At 34.3% G+C, this 25,753-nt stretch overlaps 1 protein-coding gene across 1 annotated transcript in view; it reads left to right on the forward strand.

The window, feature by feature from the left end:
* The first annotated feature begins 1,819 nt into the window (after positions 1 to 1,819).
* LOC110380531 (peroxidase) overlaps positions 1,820 to 25,753 on the forward strand; it is a 29,254-nt gene continuing 5,320 nt past the window's right edge. The window contains exons 1-6 of the mRNA XM_021340531.3: positions 1,820 to 2,111; positions 12,620 to 12,778; positions 18,584 to 18,660; positions 19,186 to 19,276; positions 24,860 to 25,051; positions 25,480 to 25,676. Of these exons, the coding sequence (XP_021196206.2) occupies positions 2,098 to 2,111; positions 12,620 to 12,778; positions 18,584 to 18,660; positions 19,186 to 19,276; positions 24,860 to 25,051; positions 25,480 to 25,676 (730 nt within the window). The 5' untranslated portion in view covers positions 1,820 to 2,097. The remainder of the gene's footprint in view (positions 2,112 to 12,619; positions 12,779 to 18,583; positions 18,661 to 19,185; positions 19,277 to 24,859; positions 25,052 to 25,479; positions 25,677 to 25,753) is intronic.

Below are 25,753 nucleotides of genomic sequence, written 5' to 3' on the forward strand. Positions count from 1 at the left end.
CAAAAGCATAGCCTTGAGAAGTCAATTTTGGTAATTATTTAATTCACATAAGAATTCTCAAGTATAAACAGTTGGATCACGTGAAGAGCTTACCTCATCTCTGCATCTCTGACGCACCTTTAAATGCCACTAACTTGTCATAATTTACAGATACATTTTTGAAAAAAATATGTAGTAAAAATATAGTTAAGATAGAAGTTCCGTCTGCATGGAATAATTGATATAATTATTCTAGTACATAGAAATATTTATTAATTGAGGCACAGAATATTAGAATCTCACGCGTTGAATTATTATTTAAAAAAAAACAAACGGGGTTAGCTGAATAAAACCGTTTAAAAATGGTGTTTTAATTATTTCTTCTGAATACAAAATAACGTCAGTAGCTGATAAAAAGGATGTCATAAAAAAATACACAATTTCAGCAAAGCAAAACAAACACTGCGAGTGATATTGTGGGCTGAAACTAGTATCCTAAACTTTGAAACATATTACAAAATTACATGAATTTGGAAATATCGAAATTAATGCTTTATTCAACATCAAAGAATTCAAGATGCATTTTTGTTGCATTTCTTACGGCAAGGTTATTTTAATTTACATAATGCTTTGATAATTATAATAATGTTATGTTCATTAAGTATTTATTTCCTAACGTATGTGGGTGGTTTACTGTTAATAACCTCTATTTGTACGTACTTAAGTATGCACAAAGTCAATGATCATTTACATCTGAATGAGATTAAATGAAATGTAATGTTTACTATCAAACTGGTTAATTAATTAGATAAATACAATTCATTTGCTGTTAGTTTTAAGTAAGAAACACCCGCGCATGTTTTCATTAGTCGGCATGCTTAGAAGAAGAACCAAATAAAGCCTAACTAACTAGATAACTTCAGTGCTGATTCTTATAGATTTTTCTTCATTAGAAACGTAATGCTAACACTTTTTTTCATTGAAACAAGACGAAAATTTTGGTCGGATCCAAAGTTTAAATAACAGGATTTATCATAATCCTAAAAGATACAGTGTACTTGACTTATTTTTTCAGTTTCCACATATCCTTAATTAGAAATAAAAACACATACATAATACTAAGTAGTATACTAAGTATAAAACTAGTATAAGAAATACAAGTCATCACCCGAGAGTGTAAATTAATGTTAAGCAGTGACTAAAAGCCTGTAATCGTCGCACAAAACGGTAAACTCTGACCATATTGGATCGGCAGAGATCAAAGTTCAGCGCGCGGTTAACGTAGTCGTTTAACTGGCTGTTAGTCAAACAATTTACAGTTCAATTCCGACACGTTTGAAAGTTTTATTGTGTGCTAAAATTAGAAGCTATTGATCAATTTATTTTTAGATATAATAAATCTTTAAATATAGTCTGCAGAAATTTCTAGCAATAAAAACAATAACGCATACATACATTCTTTCATTCTCTTATAGGTATTATAGACATAATAAATACCTAAACATATCAGACTATCCGACTGTGTCCCACACCTTCATAAGTGAATGAACTTAAGAGAAATGTTAAAATCCCAGACAGTTAGAAAGTTACTTAAGTTCACATCTTATTTTATTTCCACTCTAGAATCATAACTTAGTTCCTAGAATATAATTATGTAAACTATGACGATTGACACAAGACAATCGATTGCAATGTAACCAACTACAATTGTACTGTCGCAAAAATAGGCCTTAACAAAAAGACTATACTATAGGACAAAATTCTGTATCTAACACTAACAGATTCACCGTGAAGTTGCAAGTTATATTTAGCATGTCTTTTAGTATCGAAGTTAGTTTGCAAACGTCCTTCTGAGAGTCGAGGGCGGTTGCAAAGCGCGCGACTTTCATCTGTCGACAGGCTTCGACGCCGCGGTCCGAACGAGAGCCTTCAGTGCCTGACATACCGCACCGACGTAAGCACGTCTACCACAATACTACCTTATATTATTAATATTTTCACACTGAAAGTTTGAAGTTATGAACATAACTTAAACTGGACTTAGTGCTCGTCTTTGTGCCTAATGGTATATATAAGTGATTTGTGAAGGACTTTCAATTGGACAGTGAGGAGATTCTTATGATGATATCGAGGTACGTTTAATTTTTATTTATTTTTTATTGTTTTTCAGATTTTTTTTTACCAATTTTCATTTTTAGAATTGTATAGCCTCTTTTTCTTATGACGAAAATATTTTAATATTATTTTGAACACTAAAAACGCTAGATTTTTATGAAAAAGGATATCGCAATAATAATTCCTTTCAGTACAATATCGTTGAAGTCTTTTGTAAGGAAGTAGATCGTAGCGGCTACGAACGTGCTACGGACAATGGCGTAGCGCGTAATTGTAAAGCTTTTAGCATACTATGTCTAATGAATATGCGTCAAGTTGTAGACTTGCGGTTGATTGAATAAACTTGTATTCGCAATGTTGATCTTGTTGTGAGGTCCAAGGAATCTTGAGAGTGAAGTGCACTTAAAATATTTACAGCTATATTTTTTAAAAGAAAAAATAATATTTTAACCGCCATACTTAAAAGTAATGAAATTGTTTTGGGAATAAAGTTAGACATCATCTAACTAGCCATGTCTAAAGTCTTTAGCGTTGTAACATTGACTTCAAGACCTTAAAAATTCGAATGCAGTTTTTTGAACACCCAAATTGCATTTATTTTCCACAGTTTAGTTTAAGTAATGTCCATAAAGCTATATAAATAACAATTAATATCGACTATAAAGAATTACATTAATATTTTTGCAAAGTCATTGTTATGTGACCTCATGGCATAGTTTAGCAAGAAGGTTCAATATCTTTATATTCTAACATTAGCAAGTTTGCATATATCTACATAGGCACGCATACATATATGCAATATTCGCATATATCGTACAGCCTACGGTAGGACGAATTAATTTACATGAATTAATTAAGAAATAATTATAATTAGTCATCATTATACGGTCCTTACATTTTTGTCTTAATCTATTCTACATAATTTAAAATTTTCGTCATGTGTTTTTAAGTTATGAAATTGAACATACATATTTAAATATTTGTAAATGTTCTTGCATGCGAAGTAAATAAAAATTGAAGAAACATGCTTAATTATTTTATTTATCAAAATAGATCGAAACAGATTCCTAATAGATAAACTTACAAAGCAATAAATCCTCATTAGTTCTCAATTCAATTTAAAGTGGGCCAACCTTTTTTACCATGTTAAGGCATTATTACTGGCCAGTTACATCCAGTTAGTGTTGCCAGCGTGAGGGATCCATATGGCAATATTTCATGATAACTGTCACTTAATTCAGTGAGGCAGGAGTTAAGCAAAATGACGTAATTACAGTGTCCACTCCTGCGCAGCAAAAAGTGCAACTCCTATTAAATTGCTGTTTGATATTTTTTGTATTAATTCAATAGTGGAATGTGTGAGTTTTGATTACTGTTTAATATGGCCTAGTTAACCGAAAAGTTGCGCAACCATAAAACAATCATCAAATGATAACTCCTTTCATCGAAAAAAAGAAAAGAAACCATCATAATTAACTTAAAGTACCCGGACAGGACACTGCAGACTCAGAAGTCGGCTGACAGTTGTCACGATGGTTGGCATTTTTTTAAAGAAAATCTTGATTCCGGTAAAAGTTTTCGGTCGATCTGAATACCGACTAATATTCATCGTCATAGTGATTTATAAGCCCGTGCGGATACTCTTAGACTCTTAGAGCACACAGTATTAGTTTTTGGCTAGCCTTTTAATGCCAAAATTCCATATATTTCCAAAATTATAAAATACTGTACATAATACGCACAATTTACACATAATCATTTTCGACAATGAACCGTAATCCAAACAGCATAAGCTCCAATTTCGTCTTAAGTTCTCACACACGTGTAAGTATCTCATACACGGATAAGCAGGTGAAACCCGCACGTGCGAGAACCAGCTCCGTCAATAATAAGATTAGCTTATAGGTACCGTTACTTACTAACTCGTCTTGTGGGTAAGCCATACACGGTTCTCTATGGACGCTGTGGGTAAACGAAAGTGTTCGGCTGGTTAAGGAAAAGATTAGCTTAGTGTATTAGGAAATAGTTTAGTAAGTTTAATAAATGGAAAGGTTTGTTAAGTTAATATTTGTGGCTTATGAATTGAAAACGAATTAGAACTTTAGAGACAGGGAAATCCGCGGCAATCATTAGTTAAAATTTGTTTCACCCACAGACTACTAAAAATACTTTTCTTACAAGTCCGTGGTTTCACCTTGACAATATTTGTTACTCCAATTTTGTAACTATCTGGGTTGCAAAAAGGTCATACAAGTCTATAATAACCACAATAACAATATACCATCTACATAAAATTACTTCAAGTGAAACTAAAGTCAAAAGAAATTAATCATCCACCAACACTCCTTAGAAAACGAAAGCAACACCTGTATGACTCAACAACTAGAACAAAAACAAAAAAGAAACAATTTGAACAACTCCAGTGACACATGACTTCGAGCCATTAATAACAAAAACAATAATCTACATAATAACGGCTATTATAACTGGGCTCTATTATATTTATTAGACAATTTGCTGTGGAGAATCACGCCTAGTTTTTGACGTCATGAAGTAAGGGTAAATACATAAGACGACTTATAAAATCTAAGCTTAAATCGCGATACAAATATCACGAGTTATAGTTATTGTTTCTCACCCTGTTACTTGATACAGAGACAGTAGTCCTAGCATTGATCAACATTTTTGTCTAGGTGATCAGATATTTCAGACTTTTTAACTAATTGGATCTAAAGAAGACTAATAAGTGATAAATAAGTACAAAAGGACTCTGAGAGCCTACAATTGGAGTCACGAAAAGGACGGGAAGAAGAATGTTTATGTGTACAAGCCCTAACTGTAACTTCGAACTACGTTCCACCGAAAGCGAAAGCTAACCCAAGATTTGATAGATTACATTATACTTGTTACGTTTAGTGCCGTATAAGCATTGAGCATTGAGCATCGAGCGTCTGAGTAATGATGCTCGAAAGAGCTCATTTATCATACTTGTATTATATCATATAGTGCTTATTTAATACAAGTGACATTTGACCTGCACTTGTATGTTAGGCTAACGAGAGGTCATGTTTTGGACCTTGAGTGACCTCGGACGTAGGCCTGTCTCCTCAAGTGGTTTTTAGAAGGTTCTATAAATAGTCGCAGTTAATTTATACAAACGGGTTTGATATTGTAATTTTGGTGATCTGTTTATTTATGTATGAGGTAATTTTAACTGTATGTTTGACTGCATGGAACTTACCTTTTTGAATTCAGACAAGTAAGCAGGTGAGTTTAACCAATTATAAAAGCAAAAATGTATTAAGATTTTATTAGAAAAAAAAACCGTAGACAATGCTCAAAAAAAACCCAAGCCCGGCGCAAACGAAAAGTAACTCAAATTATAGGTAATAATAAGTAATGAAATACTGCATAGGAGGCATCATCGAAATCAATGACTAAATGTATGAAATTGCTATTTGATTTTTAAAGGGGTAACATGAGCAGCTGGGGCTTATAGTTTAATTAAAGTGCTATCTGAAACAACAAACAAGTAATAAGCCTCTCCAAAAAGATAAATCAATTCCGAAGTACAGCTCAGGACTTTGGGATAACTTCACTTTAGCAGTGTTCTTTTACACCTACATTCTTCATAAAAGGGAAAATGGCAGGAATGGCATATCAGGATATTACTGCTCATGTATTCATGGGTGGAGGACATTGGGCTGCAGTGCCCACGTCATGAGCGTTTTATATTACTTAGGGTGGGCTAGACATGAGGAACAGTTCGCGCATACCGCAACATTTTTGGATCATGTCGTGCTAGAAATAAAAAATCGATGACTGTTAAGCGTAATTATTAAAACGTTTTACAAAAAAAAAAATAAAACCGACTCCCAAAAACACTGAAAAGCAAAAAAAAACTATTCTTAGGTGCATCGGCCTAGAAGTCAGTTCCAGAGTTTATACGCCACCGACTTCTAGGCCGATGCACCTAAGAATAGTTTTTTTTTTGCTTTTCAGTGTTTTTGGGAGTCGGGTCTCCATCATCAGGTCAGCTCCAAACCTTCACAGTTGCAAAGTTCATTCAAAGTTACCTCTAAAATCTTGAGTAGCAATGTAGCGCAGATGTTAAAATTCGAATAGCAATTTCACACATATAGCCACTGATTTCGATAATGCCCCCTATGTAATATTTAATTACTTATTTTTACCTATATTTTGAGTTACATTTCTTTTGCGCCGGGCCTGGGTTTTTTTCTCATACTTCATGAGCATTGTCCATTATAATGTAGATAATGTTTTCTTGTCTACCTATTATATGTGTGTCAATGTGATTCCAAATATGCGTTTTTTACGAATATTTTGCATAACAGTTGCCGTCAAGGTTAAGGCCTTATGAAACAGAAGCCTATCGCATTAATTTTCTTAACGACTTCGTAATTTGTATTCAAACATTTGAACTGCAATATTTCTTAACAACTTAGCGCATACCTATAAATTAATATTTTTGTTATAGTGATAAATTAAAGACGTGGAACATTTAATAAATACAACAGCGTGCAACAGATATCTCTAAACAAAGTACCGTTAACCTAAAAATCTCAATAGTGACTAAAAATAGAATTTGGGTTTGAAAAATTTAATTTATTTGCATTCTATAACAGAAAGACAACATACTTGCAACAAAATTTTAGTGCATGATAATAGCACTTATATAAAATAATAGTTTTTCATAAACTATAAATGAAGATGAACTTAAAATAAATACACTTTGCACGATTACAGACAGGAGACAGCTTAGCTAATAAGTTTTGATCGACAGCTAACTCAGAAAAAAAAAACACAAATAAAAAAGTGAATTTAAAAGTAAAGTAACAAAGTTCAAGTGTTGTATAATTAGATGTTCGGATGTTTGACCGGTTCGCATTCGCAAATCTGTTACTTTCTAATGAACTCATATCTGCTATCTAAATCTAAAACATCTCTAATCGATCGCAAAATGATATGTTTGTTTCAAAACATCTTATCATATCATATCATATCATTTATTGCATTCCATAATGTACATTTGGTGGAAAATATAAAATAATAGAGGTAGTCACAATTATGGACCCTGATGGGCACAGCAAAGAGTTAGAAGAGAGGAAGGCGTTTAATGTAATAAATTAGGTAGTATGTAGTATATTATTCAAGTATTTATTTATATTATAATATTGCGTATATTTTTGTGTAGCACAACTACATTTTATGGTTATTTTTCTTTATATGTTGCTTTTATTTAATTTTCAGTTATTTCTTTATCGGTAATATACTCGAAGTACTTAAATGCGCATCGTAATTATTTCTGAACTTTGACAAACCAGTTTCTTTTTATTTCGATTTTAAAGATCGAACAATTTATCGATATTTAAATTCAAATTAAATTCCTAATGGTTCTCTAATACCTAGATCCTTTCAATTATATCGGCGTCTAGTGAAGGGTGAGGGGTCGATGACGTAAGCCGCGCATCGCACTGACCGTCAACACCGTCGCTTGCGCAACACACGGGAACCAAAGAGAAAAGTGCGCGATTTATATTCGACTTTTTTCACATTCATGATTCGTGACGTAACAGTCTGCGTCTCCTAACATGAAACATAAGACAAGTTGATACCTATCTTGTTTGCTAGCTTATGTAAGGCTTCAGGAAGCGTTTTGTTAGTTTTAGATTCTTTACTGTACTGTACCCAATTGATTTTAATGTCATCTGCGAATTTATTGGTTAGTGTCAGTGTCCATTATTAAGTAATTGTTCAAAAAGAATGAACAGGAAAATGGTTCTTATTATTTTTATTACGTAGTTACAAATATCTAAAAAAAGTTTTAAATCACTTTACCTATGCAGATAATTTCGTTATCTACTCTCCACTGATTAAATTCTTACAACACGGTCGAACAGTCATCTCAAAAAATAAAACCCAACTCAATTTTTCCGAAACACGCGAGTCACGTAACAGTAAAAATAAACTTCAATGGAGTATTCTTAAATTGTTTGTTTGTTCCCGAGTTAGCTTGCAAAGCACTCATCATGTCGGTCACGCAAGATGCGCCGGCGCCGCGGTCACTGGGGCAGCCATCTTGCATAATGGCGCCGAGACAAAATAACAAAAATGTTCCGCCTTGTATTGTATTTGGTTCAATGGGTTTTGTTGCAAAAACTGTAATGGTGAGAGAATATTTTATCAGGTTTTTTCATATATGGAACATTTTAAAAGCCTTCGTAAATGTAGATATCGTACATGTCAAAAAATCTCATGGACAGAAGACCGACCTAAATCTAAAGTAGAGCAAATTCGATTTAAATCATCTATGTAATTATAGCTATTAGAATAACATTATACATATGAAGTAGACAATGGCAACAAACTTGAACACAAACAGACACACATGTAAACAAGCGAATCGTGTGGCAACGCCATTAAGAACCCTTTACAAAGCATTCAAATGCTATAAACCACATAATTTGTCAGATGTCACAACTAAAGTACGTAAAATAGAGCAATTATATACGTTAATCAAGTTCGCAGTAAACATTGATCAATATTCGCAGTGAGAGGATTAAGCGATGGCATTTAGTGACGAGGCCGTCGAGTTACCCGAGTCACGAGGGACGTGACAAACGGAAATGGACGCTTTTCACAAATGAGTACACGCCATAGAGAATAAAATGATTAGCGGAGGTACCTTAGCGGAAAATCGCATAAAAAAGTAGCGTAGAAACGCTACTGTCTTACACTTTATGCGCCTTCTTTGGACCCGACCAATTTTAATAAAAAAATCGTTGACAGATGTCTCAGAGAACCTGAACGTAATTACTCGTAACTGGATAATTTTGGTCATGCCCTCTGTACGAATTTGACATAAGTAGAAGAAGGCGCCTGACTTATCTGCATTATGGCATCTCCATCGTATCTTTTCTTACTCCGTGATACAAGTTTACTTGCCCTGTAATGGCAAACATGGTAATTTTATTACGTACGTATCTACTAGTGTTTACAACGTCCGTTGTAGTTCAAGTTTGCAAATTTGTTGACAGTTTAATTAATATAAAGAGGTTCTGATTCTAAAGTGAATTTTAGAGCATACTTAAGTAGGTTTTATGAGCGAGCGAGAACGTTAGTTATTTTTAGTTAGTTTTCTTGGTAATATGTTTAAAAGCTTCTTTATATAATTAATTTGGCATTTAATTCATAAAACAAAAGACAACAGTTGTCCTTCTTACATAGTAGTATCCTTCTTACTAAATGTAGAATTTTTAAAAAGAATACTCGTTACAAAATTCTACGTTTTGTAACAAATATTATTTTTGTAACTGTTGAATATTTTAAACATAATTATTTGAATAACAAATCTGTTGCAATTAAATTATTTTAATACGTAATCGGTACCACGCGAAGTTTTTACGTTGAAGTTCACACACTTAAATCTTACTTTTGCTAATAAATCAATCTAAAAATTTAAAACCCCTTTTTTAATACGTACCTACTTTAACTTGATGTTACTACTTTAACTTGATGCAATACGAATAGATCACCCATACACAACAATATCAATAAATCAAACACCTTAAAATTATTCAAATTTATTTCCCACGATAACTATTAGTTTTTATAGTTCCAAATTACCAATGAGATGAATCAATTAACACTTTAAGATAAAAATCCCATAAAAATCGATTTCAATAAAACACAGCCGCGAGGCAGAAAGTCGAAAGAAATAGAAAGTTGTAATTCAAAAACAAAATACCAATATACTTAGTAAAATAATTGGCCCTGTTTGTGTATTAGTTCTAATTAAATTAATGGCTATATTACCTGCAGTTTATTCTACGGAAAGTTAGTAATAGTTACGCAATGGATGACGTTTGATTGATTGATAGTTCTCACCTAGCGGTGGCTTATAGGCAAGACAAATGTAGCAGGAACCTCGTTATACCTATGTATGTTGTATTATGGCAAAGCTGTGAAACTGGTGCATCCAGCTTATAAGACTCACCCAGTTCAGACCAATGGCTAATGCTAAATACAAAAAATCTTGTCGCTTCCTTGTAATAATTGAAAACTTTGTCAAGACTTTTTAGTTCATTGTAGTCAAGTTGGCGAAGACGAAAATATGTGATAACTACTGCACCAAAACATTGCTCCAATTGCTTATTGCACCGTTACATTATGTTCAAAGAATAAATAAAACACTTAACGTAGCTTTAGCTTGTAGTAGTAGTAGTTGTTGTGTAGCTTGCTGTTTACCTCGCATTTTTTCTCGCGTCAATTGAAATGCCATAAAATCATATTTCCAGCCAGCTTTTCAATTGCAGAATCAGAGTTTATAAATATAATGTCAACCTCCTTACGAGAATTCTATTGATATCTGTGTCAAGAATGCACTATGCTTTCGTAATTAACATCAGCATTTTATTTTGGATAATTACTTTTAACTATTTCTCGACGTCAGTTAAAAAGTTTGTCTAAGCATGTTAGACTAGACCTATTAATTATTTTAGTATTGCTTCACATGTACATAAACCGTCTTTATTTCGTAATGAACAGCCTAGGATTCAAGCAATGCTCTAGTTAAACTTGCAAAATAAATACATAGATTTTGAAATTCACATTACATTTGTTACTTTGCCACAGGCATGTGTATTGGATTACTTGCAAAATGCAGTACTTACGAGTATCACGGCCTAAAATCTCGCTCAATCATAATGATCTAATAAGCAGTTTAAGGTAATAAATAATGGCTTCATCGTTAAAGATCGATCAGAACGATTGTGAGACATTTTAATCGGGACCAATCGATTGTTTAGGCATGATCTTCAGTTCAAGATTCAATGCAAAATTGAATATTCTCCAATACGCTCTAATTTTGTCGATTTATTTTGTAACTTCTAATCGAAGATTTGGGCATTATTGATGTTATAATGCACACATAGAAAACTGATTGTTTCATTATAGCTTTATGTATTGAATTGCCCTCAAAACTCCGTGTTACTAAGACATATGTTGTTATTTAGAGGTGTCAGGCCGGATCATTAGTCACGTCGCGATCGCTTGAACTGCCGGCAGCCGGTAAGTACATTGGGTGGTCAGCCGTCGAGCTTTCACTGGTCATGCCGTCTGACACTCTATTACTTTGTAACTATGTACTTAGTAAGTGGTTTTGTCGTCTATGCATTATCATAAGTAATATTACAGTAAAATTGAGATCAGTTCGCCAAAAAATTTAGCAGATCGAATAAAAGTATATAGCTTTAGGTCATATAGTGCCACCACCATTGTATTCCTTAAATCAAGAAAATTTTGCTTGAAGGGTTAAGCTGTGAACAATGATAAACCTGGATTTACACCAGTTTTAATGAATGCTATCAACCAAACCTATAAACAGACTTCAGGCATCTAAATTGCCTGTAAATCGGTAGCTTAAGAAACAATGATGAGAAGAGGCAACCACAGGCACCGGGCTGAATCATATTAAATTCTAAAGTATTCGTAATGACCGTCCTAATAGCCAAGGAAATCTTTCATCATGTAGATAATTGGAATTTTCCTAATAAATATTTACCGTGATATTAAGTGTGTTTCGGTGTTGTAACACATAATCACAAGGACGGTATGTCTAAACGTTACACAGCTCGTTATGAAGTTAATATTATCAATATGCGATGTATTTAATGAACGCGAATAAACGTTTTGATTTGATTTGAATTTAATTTATTTGTATTCTGTGGTAGATACGAACCATCAAATATGTCAAAACTATTTTCATCAATTTGAAATTAATTTTTAACTGAATTGGTAGCGGCACTGTTAAGTAATCTGTGCTAGCAGCAACTAAACTTAGTGCTTACACAGATAAAAATATTCTTAAATAATACCATTAAATTCAACGTATTTAATACATGCAAAACTATGCTTAATAGAATGAGTAACAACCGTGTAATTAATCTAATTGAATCACATAGATAAAGTGCGATGCGGTTTTAAACACAGACTATAGACCGAGTCGGTCTCGGCGACCCAGTTACAGACAACTGCGGCGCCCGGCGCCCGCTTGTAATTGCAATACCTTCTATAAATGGTAAAACGAATCTGTAAGATTCGATCCCCAACTTCATTCAATTACGATGCCCAAAATAAGATGATTTATACTTACAAATAAAATCGGTTTTCCTTTCAATTGGTATGCAGTGCAGAATTGAAAACGAAATCAATCTTAGATGGCACAACAAAAAAATCGGTAACTTGAACATATTTAAAGGAACCAAATCAAAGAAGCAATCTTCTTTTATTATGGATGCGTGAAGATACCGTTATTTGTTTACCCTAGCTAATACTTAAAAAAAAAACATAATTTGCACATCAGCTTCTGATCATCTGATCAAACTTTATTTAATACCAACCTGCAGACACAATTAACTTTATCGGTCGAGGGTTGATTACACTGAAATTTAAGTTGAGGTTTTTACCTGAAGTCTTCTTTTAACCATCTTATTTCTTCTTCCAGGATATTTTTAGCAGCGTTATGCTGCGCCTACGCCGCGGCACTGTCGCCGCTGGCGCCCCCACACGCGGTGGGCGACAGCGGGGACTGCGCCCTCTATCTCAACGGGCCGGGCCGCACGTCAGCCTACGACTACAGCATCAACCTACTCAAGGGCAACTTGTGAGTACCATACTGCAATACAAAATAAAAACTATGGTAGTGCAATATCTGATTTCTATTTCAACATGAAATCAGGGCGATTTTCCCCCGATGCTCGAAGGGCACAGCATCTTGCCAAGGCCATGGAAATGTGGTCGACTTAAACGGTATCAATTTTAGTACCATGAAAAAAGGGCCAAGCTTTCTGCTACTATTCACTCAGCAGTTACAATAATGAGAAAATAAGATTATTATGTCCTTAACATGCGAGTAATTTCGACATCTGAACAAAAGCAACGCATAGCCAATCTTACGACAATGTCCTAGCAATCATACAAACAACTTGCATCATTAATTCATAACCTACATACATGTAGATTGTAGACTATAATAATTCAATTCTGTAAATACATACATGATATTGCTTAATCCATATTAACATTAACGATGATAGATAGCCATTGCACGGCTATTAGGCCATTTAAGTAAGCGGGAGTATGTATCGAATCACTTATGTATACATACGTACGTGGGGACATGTTAAATTGGTCTGAAATTACCATTCTCACCATAAATAATGTATTGGATCGATTTAAGCGACAGCTTGAACGTATTTCAATCAGCCTCCGAAATGTATGGCCGACAAAATTGCGTGGCGTACAATTTATTTCCTGTTTATGTTAAATTCACTTGAAATTAACGGTATGTATTTAATGTACTGCAACACGCATGCAGTATTAATATACTGGTTTCTTGTGAGAGGGTCACCAACAATCATTGCTACTGATCCTTATAATATTATAATCGCTAAAGTTTGTATGTACGGATAGAAGGATATACGGATGTTTGTTCATCTTTTATGCACAAACTGCTGGAAGAATTTTGATGAAACTTGTCTTAAAAACCAGAAGCAGGTTTGTTTAACGAGGAAATTACAAGAAATAGCTTTAACATGAAAATCAACTAAGATTAGTCAAGAACGCGGCAAAATCTTATTCTGTCAAACTATAACATAATGACGTTCGAATAAAGAACCCTCCAAGCATAGATGCACGGCTGAATGGCGAGGTGTCTATGGTCGCTCGTCTCTGCTGGCCTCTTTGTAACTGCTGGCAGCTAACACTTGGCTTATGTATCAAAATAACACATAGGCTTCTTTTTAATCCATGTGAGTCATTCCCTCAGGATGTGGATGAGACCGTGGTTGGAAGCTAGGTTAGATATACATATTTTTTACACAACATCCTTAGCTGATTCATAAAAAATCAGGAATCTTGGCTAAATGGGACTACTAACTAACTAATAGTGATGTCTAGGAACCCTATTTTTAGCAGAGGTTGATATCTACTCTACTGTATCAATAAAACCAGCCACAAAGTGATAGGCACTTGTCCAAGATATAAATCTGTATCAAATTACGCTTAGAGCATTCAATTTCACTGTCACTCGTCTCATTGAACATGCGGCTAATGTTACGCTTTCGCAGACGCCTTTACAAGTCCATACGACAAACAAGACCTATTGTGTGAAAGTAAATAAATGAAGTTCGTAGCCTAATAGCTATTATTCGTAGTGTCATAGTGAGAAATGAAAGCACTACTAAAGTAAATTACTATTTATAATTACGGTATTCCGATCTTGCTAAGGACAATGATTTGATAGAACTTGATGGTTTTCATGTCCTAAGAAACTGCACAATTTAAAATAGGAAGAGGACACTACATGTTTCTATAACCTTTATTTAGGGCTAACTCTCGAGGTCCTCAAAATGATAACACAGCTAACCAATATCCCACTTGATTTTTTACCTGAGACCCTGCCTAGCGCCAGCCCTACACCATCCGAGTACAATGTCATCTGCGCGGGAGTCTGTCACCGTTACATCACGCTGCCGCAAACTTGACACACTTCGCGACACACTTGACACTCCGACATCTTTCTCCAACAGGTGATAAATGATACGACACGCATTCAACTGAAGTTAATCTGAGAAGCCAATGACCTGTGTCGTTTAATTTTTCATGATATAACAAAAAAGTTTGAGCATTTTTGCCATATTAACGGGCTTAAAAACTAAACGACTTCTACTTTTTACTAATAGTTCCTTCTGTTCAACTACAGCTACGCAACCTCAAGTCAGTAGGTACATATGCGGTCATCCGAAAATAAAGTGTTATAGATATGTGCTATAGACAAAAGGCACTAATAGAAATAGAACCTACCTGGGTTCTAAAACACAATAATTGCCTACCTAAAAACCAAAATCTGAAATCATTATACTGAAGTAGATAAAAGATAAACTATCACAATTAAATGAGGTGTAATTACTTTCTACTACCCAATCTGCAAGTTTGGATTATAGATCAAGCTTTTGTTCTTTAGACCGCTCTCCGAGATGACCTCATGTCGTAACACTACATAACGCAGGTCTCGTGCTTTCATCTCCACGGAGCGTAACATTAGCTAACTGACGGATAGACTCGCGTTCACTTTCAAAATCCTTTCGCTTAATTTGTTGTACCTTTATCTGGTAAACAACGTTACCAAACTCTGCGGGAGAGGTAAGATCTCTACCTACTTTCAATCCTACCTAAACGTTTGTAGAAATGTAAATCTTATACGGAAATAATATTTCAAATCATATTTTAAACATACTGGATGTTTTCCAGCGGTTCCACGTGAGTCCAAGAGGAACTACCCAGCCAGTACCCGGATAAAATAATGTAGCCTATTTTTCGGGAATACTGAAGCTTTCAATTAATAAAGTTCAGTAGCCTTTGAGGTCCCAACAAAGAAACAAACTAATACCTACTCTTTATTACCCACACATATTAGTATAGATAACTGTTATGCTTGTAGAAAAATAATCTCATGATTTTCTTGTAAAGTTAAAGTTCGCGTAATCTACATAACGAGACAGATAGACATCAGTAACAATGACCCTGTCAACCTTCAAAAGCTTTTTGTGTAAATAAATGCGTGTACGTAATATAAGGCTGCTCTCTTAATTTTTTTTTTTTTTTTGCATATTTAATCTGTTTTTCAATTATGTTTGAGTCGTTTTATCAGTGTCCACGTCCAAACTTGGCTGTAAGATACGGCATTTATTCGGAATACTACTACGGCTCCTCTTGACAATATTGAGGCAAAACGGTAAACTAGTCGCGGACACATCATAATCGATACTAAATGAAACGGCAATCGATGAAATTCCATCGTTGTTTTAAAAGCTTACTGAATGCAGGTTTCTTAAAAGCGAACTATGAGAGTCTCGAGATTAGATATAGAATTTTGACTTTACCTTCGTAGATATTGTGTCAATTTTCAATCTCTAATCGTAAAACTATAGATAGATCGGATAAAGAAATCTACCACTAGTGGATATCGACTACCGGTTGGCCCAACTCTTCCCACTTTTGAATTTAGAATTATGTAGATGAAGGCGCGTAGGACTGAGAGTCAAATAAAAACGCGTTGTTACCAAATGTGTAGGTACTTCGATGCTATAAAATTTCAATAAAATCATAAGTATTGGATTTCATGTAGGTATCTACTTTCTATTTATTACCTTTTATAGAAAACAGAAGAATCACAATGCAATAAAATAAACTCCAGTGATTTAGCAACAACCACAAAAATATACATACCTACTTGTACATTTCACATGAAATAAAAATAATGACTCTATAGAAAAACTACGAGTATTTCCACGTAATAATTTCAAAAATACACACGAGAATACCCAGTCATTCTTCACTGGGTTAAGAAAACACATTAAAGCTCACCCAGACTAGACAACCGCTACGCAAACATATTTATTTTCGCATGCAAAGTAGCGTAATAAGTAGTAAGTAAAGAAGACATGTTGCAAGAATAACATAGGCATTGGAATCCTAGCAGACTGCAAACTTTTAGTCGGCCGATAGTTTGACTGAAATAGAGTGAAGTAGTGCGCATGTTACGAAGCATTCAACCAGCATCAGAACCACTAAAAAGTTTGATTGCCGTCGACCAACCCTCGGGTCAACTATTGGCCCACATTTTAGTCGGCAGTGTGTAAGGGCCTTTGAATGACAGACATGGTGAGAATCGAAGACGCCCAGTAATGTGTATCGTGGTCGTGGGAACGGGACGTTTGGTAACCACTAACTGGCAGTAACTGGTGTCATTACCAACGTTAACGCCTTATAATTACAACAGGTTATAAAGCAACTGAGTAATTAAATTGAATTGTTGTTGAAATTGGCCGATAAAGATTTATTAAAGTTTTATTTTATGTTTAAGGTTTCTAGACTTCTTTTGTTTATGACTGTTTTTACCTGTCTGGGAAGGGAAAGTCTAAGAGTCTGGTGGAAAACTAATACGAGAAAATAATTTCCCCTTGGTCAAGTATGAGTAACAACTGTGATATTTATCAACATCATTTCTCTAAAACAACCATCATAAAAATATGTATAGGTAGTCTAGTCTAGAAACTTTTCCAATACCTAGTCATGTGACTTCTTTAGTATAAAAACACAATGAAAGTTATTTTCTAACAAAAACAACAATAATTTGTACGATGTAACCATTTTGGTTTTATCGATTATTTATGTTAAAATACTCAGCAGAGACCGGAATAAATATAAAATGCTCATAAAAATTTAGATTTCCACATTCATAGTTTATACTTGGATAGAATGGTTCCGTATAACAATATAGATTGCCAACAATATAGGTAGGTACTCTATTTTAATAATTTATGTGACTGTTATTTTTGAATAATCCAACTAAATTAAACTTCGACATGCTTTTTAACCCGTTACTTGTTTAGAAAAAATTTAAAGCATTTACTTAACAGTATTTAGCTATAGTTTCTAAGGAACCCAACAAGTTTACGGTTGATTCTTATTTGAATATCACAAACTTAATGATCAGAGGCGCTTGTCGATTTAATTATAATGTCCATAAATTAATTTTACGCACGCCTCTTCCGCAAAAAGTTGTTTGTATGCAATCAATAAATATGTATTTCATGTTTTTCATATTTTAAACTGTGATACCATTGAAATAATATTATTTTACGAATACTATATCATTTTGTTTCATTATTTAATATTTTGACTCTCTCGGCAATAATTACCTTTAACATTACACGTACAAATTGCCTATTTTCTACAACAAATAAAGCTACGAACGTTCCCACCAGTTTACGTAACAGGCCATTTGTTTCTCTATCTAGAAAGGTAATGAGTGCCCCAGTATCGGCGCACCATCTCCTAGAGATGTTACCAAATTCACGAATCACGTGAAAATACTTAAACATGTTGAATAACACTGATTGCTATCACGTTAGTTAAGTAACTGATGGCCTTATACACACTTACCATCGGATGTAGGCCACGAGGCCAATTGCGAATACTTAATGTGAATCTTAGTGTTAATATTGGGTGAGGTTACTGCTGTTAATTAAATCGAACATATGTTACAAATGGATTCTGCATCATCTGTTATTTAAGGGCACATTAGCCCAAAGTAATCATGAGGCTACATTATTGTCTCTCACCAAGTATTCAATATGCCGACCATTCATGAGGCCTTGTTGAACCCATCGAAACTCACAGCCAGTTTTATCCATTTACGAGTGTAATACTCGTAAATTGTATTCAGTCAATCGCACAACATAAAATCCAAGTGCAATTGCATCAACATTCGACAAGTATGAGAGCACTTGCAATAAACACCACTAATGTTTATTTTACAATTAAATTATAGGAAAGTACTCACGAGTCTAAGTAATAAACATTATGGCGCAAAGTAATTAAACGTGTTTTCTGTCTGTTGCAGTGGGTACGAAGGACAGTCCAATTGCATCACATACGAAGCTATCAATCAAGCTTATCTCGAAGCCAGAAACAGAATTTGTAAGTATTTTGACTGTTGATAAGTATCTGTGATGTGATTTTTTTTTAAATATTTCCGTTTTTGGTAAATGTGAAACATATTGCGTGGTTTTGAACACAAATATTTTAACTTTTTTATTCATATTTGCATGTATGAGATTGGTAATGTGAGTATGAAATTGTATGACACAATAAATAATAAAAATAATACGCGACCGCAAACACGCAAGTCACGTTACTGTGCCATCAAGTGCGTGAACATCTCAACTCGTTATGTAGTTACCGTCAAACACCTTTCGATTTATTATAATGCAACAACATTATTATAACATCTCTATTTACATCATCACGTCCAATATTGTACGTTGAGTCATTATTCTCTTTATAAAAAACTTTTAGCCTTAGCATTTTGATGTGACAGGTGCCAAAGTTTATTAAACTTACGTTAAAGTTAACATTTGGTAAGAGTGCGATAGGAAAATCGGAAATTTGTTAATAAATGACTTCATAATATTTCTTGAAGCTTAATATCCGTTTGTTCCACAGTGGTCTCACAACCGAAAGGCGATTGGAAGGCTGAACACTTCGCGAGCGTCGGAGAGCTCATACTCGACATATCCATCAACTTGGCCCGAAGGTAAGCTAAAATTATTCTGACATTAAGATTCATTTCAGTGATATACAAGCTCCAAACTACTTTCTACATTCGTCTCGATCTGTTAATGTCAACAAAGGTAAACTAGACGGGATTATTACAATGCATAACCTTTTTGATAATAATGTAGGCTCATAAAAAGTCGAGGATTAATATTAATTATTTGCCAGTGAACTTTCCTTCGACATTCACCCACTGAACTTGCAGCCTTAAAAGAGGTTACATTATCTCTTTATCCTTACACAAGTTTTAATTGAAAGCTATAAACACGAATGTACAAGGCTGGTCTTCTTTCAAATCCGTTCTTTTGTCTTCTATGTCAATTTGTTCAATGCCAACGTCCACTCACGACGCGGAAAGATACTCGAACCAATGAGTCTATTGTGGCAGCACTTTATCAAATAACATTTATTCTTCAACTGTCATGGACCTCATTCTAGTCGACCCCGTATCGAATCGCAAGCTACTCATGTGACCGAATACATGATCAAGGAGCCGTAAAATGATCGTTTAATTTGAAACCTCGACCGCAACGACACACATACGCCATTTGCACATGCAAAATGGGACGGATTCAGTTTGTCAGTGACTAATACAATCACATTAACATCGAGGAAGTAATTTAAAAATAAACTCTCAAAAACGAAGCTATAATTATTGAGTGCGCAATTGTAGACAAGTTATGACTATTTTTGCATGCACAAATCGATTATTTTAATTATGTGCCGAACATGTAGGTGCACATTGAAATGGTGTTAAAGCTAAACCTTGATCGGTGTCGCCTACAAGGTGTAGTGACCTTTGTAGTGAATGTCCTGTGCAAATGTCATCTCGGCTCATTAGCGGTAACCGGAGCAGTGAATCACCGGCAGCCGTGAGTGCTGGGAACACGTCACAGTTGGCGCGGAAGAGAGCGAGAGTGGTTCTACCGAGACTCGAGCTGTTCCTTTGTATGGCACGACGACAGTGCGATGGCCGTTCACTTCCTCGTGTGATAGTAAAGGGTGGTTATCGAATAGAGATTGGATGATCGATCATCGTTAATCGTTTGAAAGGTGCTTTGAATCTTTAACAGAACAGTCTTTTCCTCAGTCAGAGTCAATCAGCGATTTATGAATGCATAAATTGAAACATGCTATGTCCAAATTACTACAAAAGACACAATACGATGATAGTACCAGCCTGAAAGCTCTTTAAAGCTTTCAGTGATTAGATAACTTGTTGAATCGGTAGAATGTAAAGTATTAGTTAACCGATTAATGTTTTACTTAGGTATCAGGCTGTCAATCTTTCGTGCAGATCTATAAATATTACCTTGTACTTAGTTTTGTATTCCGCTTGTTATCTGATCTCATTGTCTTATTAGGTACAACATGATCTTAAACAAAAAGGATGCATTAAAAAAAATACTTACCATTCATAACTTTACTGGTATACACTATACAGTCTCACTTGTTACCGATTTCAATAAGTACTAGTCAGCCAAAGACATTAAACATGTACCTACCTACTTAAACCTCTTTGGAGTTAGTCAAATGCCAGTATTTTCCTTCGCTTTTTATACGGCCTGGCATTTTAATTTAAACCGCAATTTAATGCATGTAACAACCTCAAACATTTGTTTTATTTGGTGTCATACCAATTTATGATGCAAATTCTCTGACTCACTTTTGCCGCGTCTAACAAATTTTAATTGTTATGACATCCGCTATGGTTAGTTACGAATTAAAAAATTACAAATTATAATTTGCATAAAGTATGCGTATAAATAGGCTTCATAATGTGCATGACTTGACCCATAAGCAGTTTGCAAATCTCTTAAGAAACTGGGCGTTGAAATCGGCAAGCTAATTTTGATTAATGTTAACTCTTAGATAACCGACAAGGTTACTTGTTTGGGTTGCAATTAATATTGTAACAAGCCTACTTAATTACGGTGTTGCATGCAAATATGTGAAATGTGAATAGGCTTCGTTTGCGTCACGCATTGTTTAAATAAATTAATACAAGGATTCAATTATGAACTTGTATATAGCGCCCGCACACCTTCAATTGGAATCTTAAAACAATTCGAATAATCTAGCTTCGTGCTTTCATTGACCTTCTAACATACAGACACAGCTACAAAGGAGATTAATTTAATGAGTTTTGAAATACATAAATAAACCTAAGTAAAATTGATGGAAATTAATGTACTGTTCTGAATAACATCTAGATAATTTAGATTCCGTCTGTACAAATTCGCCGTTGCGTATCACATCGTGAAGGTCGAAACAAAAAGAATTTAATTCTCGTCTGTCTGTCTGTCTGTTGTGATTGACGGAATTAGGTCGATATTAGATACTCGTATTGTTTCAATGTAACTTGTCAAACGGCTACTGTTTGATCGGTACCAGATAATGATTTAATTGCTTAGATCGTATTACTTGTTATATTTTATTTTTGGAAACGACAGGATATTTAATATTAGGAAGTCAATATTGTAGTACATATACATAGGTAATGTATCTCTGCCTACTTTACTTACATTAGCATTAACAGAAATGCGAACATATAGGTGGACAAATTACAACAGTTAGAATTTTTTTAAATTAGATATGTTATAAAACATAGGACTTTCTTTGTTTTATTATTAAAGCGCTACTTTTACTTTCTTTTGTAGTCTATTGTAAAGAACAAAAGACGGATAAAATCTAATTTATTACATTGTGTTTATGTTTAAAGCATCATTTAACACAAACCGTTCTCTTGTAAATAATGGACCGCTGAAAAGAAATCTTTAATAACTTATAGTTGTGTATTGTGTTTTTATAATTTTAGTTTTTATATTATACTTTCAATAAAAAGATGGTAATTAAAGTTTTTAAAGAAATGTTGAGTAATTAAACTAATTAGTTCATCCAATTGAAAGGTGTAGGTAATAATAATATTTTTCGGCAGTTATTAAGATTACATTTGTGTACAAATGTTTTTTGAGTCATCAATAACCATATCACAGTATCATAGTATAATCAATTAAGTTCAAGAAAGTTTAGCTTAGAACACGTAGGTCAAATTTTAAGAGCTCTCTCACTATGGCAGACCACTAAGCTTAAACTGATAACAAGTAAAAAGGTGTAGATTGTTGTAAATTCACTGTTATGGAAATGTATGCATATTGATATAATAAAATTGCCATTTGAGGAAAAATAGCGTTCACAAAAATGCGATTATGTAAGTTTTTATTGTGAACTCTCTGGTATTGTGATGAAACTATCCAATTACTTATATAACACAATAGAAATGCAATATATTGAGAATATTTCCTTATAATAAATACCTTTCCTTTTTGGTGTGAAATCATCAAATGGTACTTCCCGCTGTGGATGGAGCCTGGGGTAGTATCAGACTCCTACTGGCTGAAACCCACCATTTTCCTTCTGGAGCCCTTTGTGTATTAGGGCCGCGGTAACTCTTTCGAACAATCAATCGCAGCCATTGCAGAACATGTAATACCTAGAACAATAATTGATTGTTACACTATAGGTAGGTAACTATACTAATGACGTGTTTCTCGATAAAATCCGATCTACAAAATGCATAATTGCAAATGTTCCGCAATTTAAAGGTCAGTTTTAATAACAGTGGTTGGTTATCATTGCTAACTTTTGTTTTAAATGTGTACCCTTGAAAGTTGCCATTGATTTTTTGCGCCTTACCTTTAAGCTGGTAAGTGCAAACAATAAAAAAGCAAAACATTTTATAAGATCAATCGATAAAATAATTGAGAAGGTTTATCTAAATACACTTTGCAAGAAAATATGACGTTGTTTTACAGCTAGCATTCCAGCAATTGCATTAAGACAACAACAATTTAATCAAGAATATTTGTCCATCAGAAAGATTGCCTTATAATACCAAAATTCTCTTTCATTGCTTTTCTATAACTCAAATCTTGAAAGTTATCCTTGACTTCCAAGCAATCACGTTCTATCGCGTGAAAAGAGGTATTATTTAATACCGGAACCAATTCTTAGACAATAAAATTTGTAATCAATTAGTGCAAAATCTTCGTGCAAAACTAACTTGGGTGTAGTTTTGACCTACAGCACATTGTCTTACATTTAATGCAATTAAGAAACTGGTATGTGAATGCCTTGAACTACATGTAGATTATTTTTGACCTTTATTATTATGGAGTAGGTAATATATGTTATATGCATCGTTATGCACCGTCCATAGACTCTCTTACTCACGTACTGGAGTGTTACTAAAACTATTTACAAAACCTACTTAGCTTTTCTTTCGTTGAGATATGACCACAGTTATGACATTATTTTTTGTCGGTATAGGTAATACGTACGTACGTAAAAACTACGTAAAAATAGATGATTATTCTCGAGTTTCCTCCAAGGTAAAAAAGGTAATCAATTCACATTTTCAATGACACATTACCCAATCAAAGATATTAATTATATTAGTTACATACCTACTTTGCTTTTAATTAAAAATAACTTAATTACCGGAGGATATATTGTGTCATGTAACGGATTTGAATGATCTCATACTATACTTAACATTGAAAATGCCAAGGGACTCGTAATTTAATAACATCATAAATGGTGTTCCCAAATAAATCTTAAAACTCTTGTTACGATAGCCATAAACCTTGGCATTTGGATATCCGTTACGGAATCTATTGCAGTAAACGGCTTTAAAGTGTATCAATCAATTATTTTGTTAAATAAACGCCTATTGCAATTTTATAACGTGTTCTAGAATCGATTTGTTTCAATTTTAAATGCCATGTTAAGGTTCGTTCTATTGTTTATTTATTTATTGGATACGATTGTCAATGCTACAGATTTTTTTTGGTTTTAAACTTGCACTGGTTACATCATCGACAAGCAACATTTATCCCGTTACTTACAGTTTCTGGGTCAGAATTTATTTCTCCAAGGAAGGAATCTATAGCATGTCGCTCAGCATCTTTATGTCGAATGATGTTAATTAAAACGATAACAATTTCAAAGAACCCTTTGCAGACTATACCTACTTTTTGTTCCTTAATAAGGCTTATCCAAAGTATGTAGGTACCAATGTCCAGTCATCTAAGTGCAGGCATATAATCACGGCTGTGTAAGATATTCATATGGAAGTTAGATATCAAAATGTAAAACCATACCTAATCTTCTACCTGAAACTCCTTATGTAGTCAGTAGTAGATAATAAGGAAATAGGGAAATGAAATGCCGATTGTATGAGTTCATTTAAATATACATATGTATTTTAATAGAATTTCGATTGGTTGGATCGTTATGAGAGGCATTCACAGTATGTGTAATGCTATTTACGATTAGATAGGTGCTTGTACAGGGACCTAAATTCTATCTACACATACTTGTTCTTCGAACTTAGCTGTTTGATTCCTATGTCTTCGTTGCTTTGTCTATATTTTCAACAAACCTTCCCATTATCATAGCTGCCTCTTTAAGTATCAAAGTATATTGGATTATTTTCATTTCAAGTAATCTGTCTGTCACCAGAATTATTTTCATCAACATTAACATATTTTCTCTTTCCCAGATACGGTCTAACCTACGAAGAAATCGAGAAGGGTCTGCCACTAATCGATACATCCCGCACCCTCATCCGAGAAGTATGTCCCCCGGTGTTCTCGCACGTGGAGTGCCGCGCCGGCAAGTACAGGAGATTCGATGGACTCTGCAATAACCTGCAGCACCCTACATGGGGCGCTACTATGGCGCCTTTCCAGAGGTAACTGACACTTACTTTAGAAAGGGTGTATTACAAAAAAGCTAAGGGTATAAAGGTGAAAGTGTTAGGTAGGTATAGGGGGGTTTAGTAAGATTAGAACCTGAATATTAGGTTGATGTCTACAAACCGGTTGAAAATAAAAGAATGGTTTATCAGAAATCGACTCATAAAGTTAGTGATCTGCCATTTTTAACTGACTGTCAATAGTGAAATCCGAGTCAACCCAAAAGTATCGCAACATTCTTTGTTGTTTTTAAAACAGCATCTGTACGAACTATCTCTAAATAAAACACAATCAAGATTCAAGATAGTAGATTTCTGGTTCAACGAGAAAGTGAAATTCGCAGTGCAAAGCCCGGAGCAAGTATATAAAATAGAAATACCCGCTCACATATGGAGCTTGTGTGTCATTTGTTTCCTCTTTTCAGATTAATAGGACCGCTTTTCGCTGACGGTATCAACTCGCCGAGAATTGCTCATCATGGAAAGGACTTGCCACTTTCTCGTGTGGTCTCCCGCACTATGCATCCTGATGAAGGTTTTCACGACCACGCTGGTACCGTCATGGTCATCGCTTGGGGACAGTTCATGGACCACGATTACACTCTTACTGCGACTCCACTTGGTATGTTTCGCATCCAGACCAAAATTATAAAGCAATTATTGCAACCTTTTTTCTATTTCGATATTTATCTTCCACCA

This window comes from Helicoverpa armigera, chromosome 14 (genome assembly GCF_030705265.1).
Source record: "Helicoverpa armigera isolate CAAS_96S chromosome 14, ASM3070526v1, whole genome shotgun sequence".
Taxonomy (NCBI): Eukaryota; Metazoa; Arthropoda; class Insecta; order Lepidoptera; family Noctuidae; genus Helicoverpa; species Helicoverpa armigera.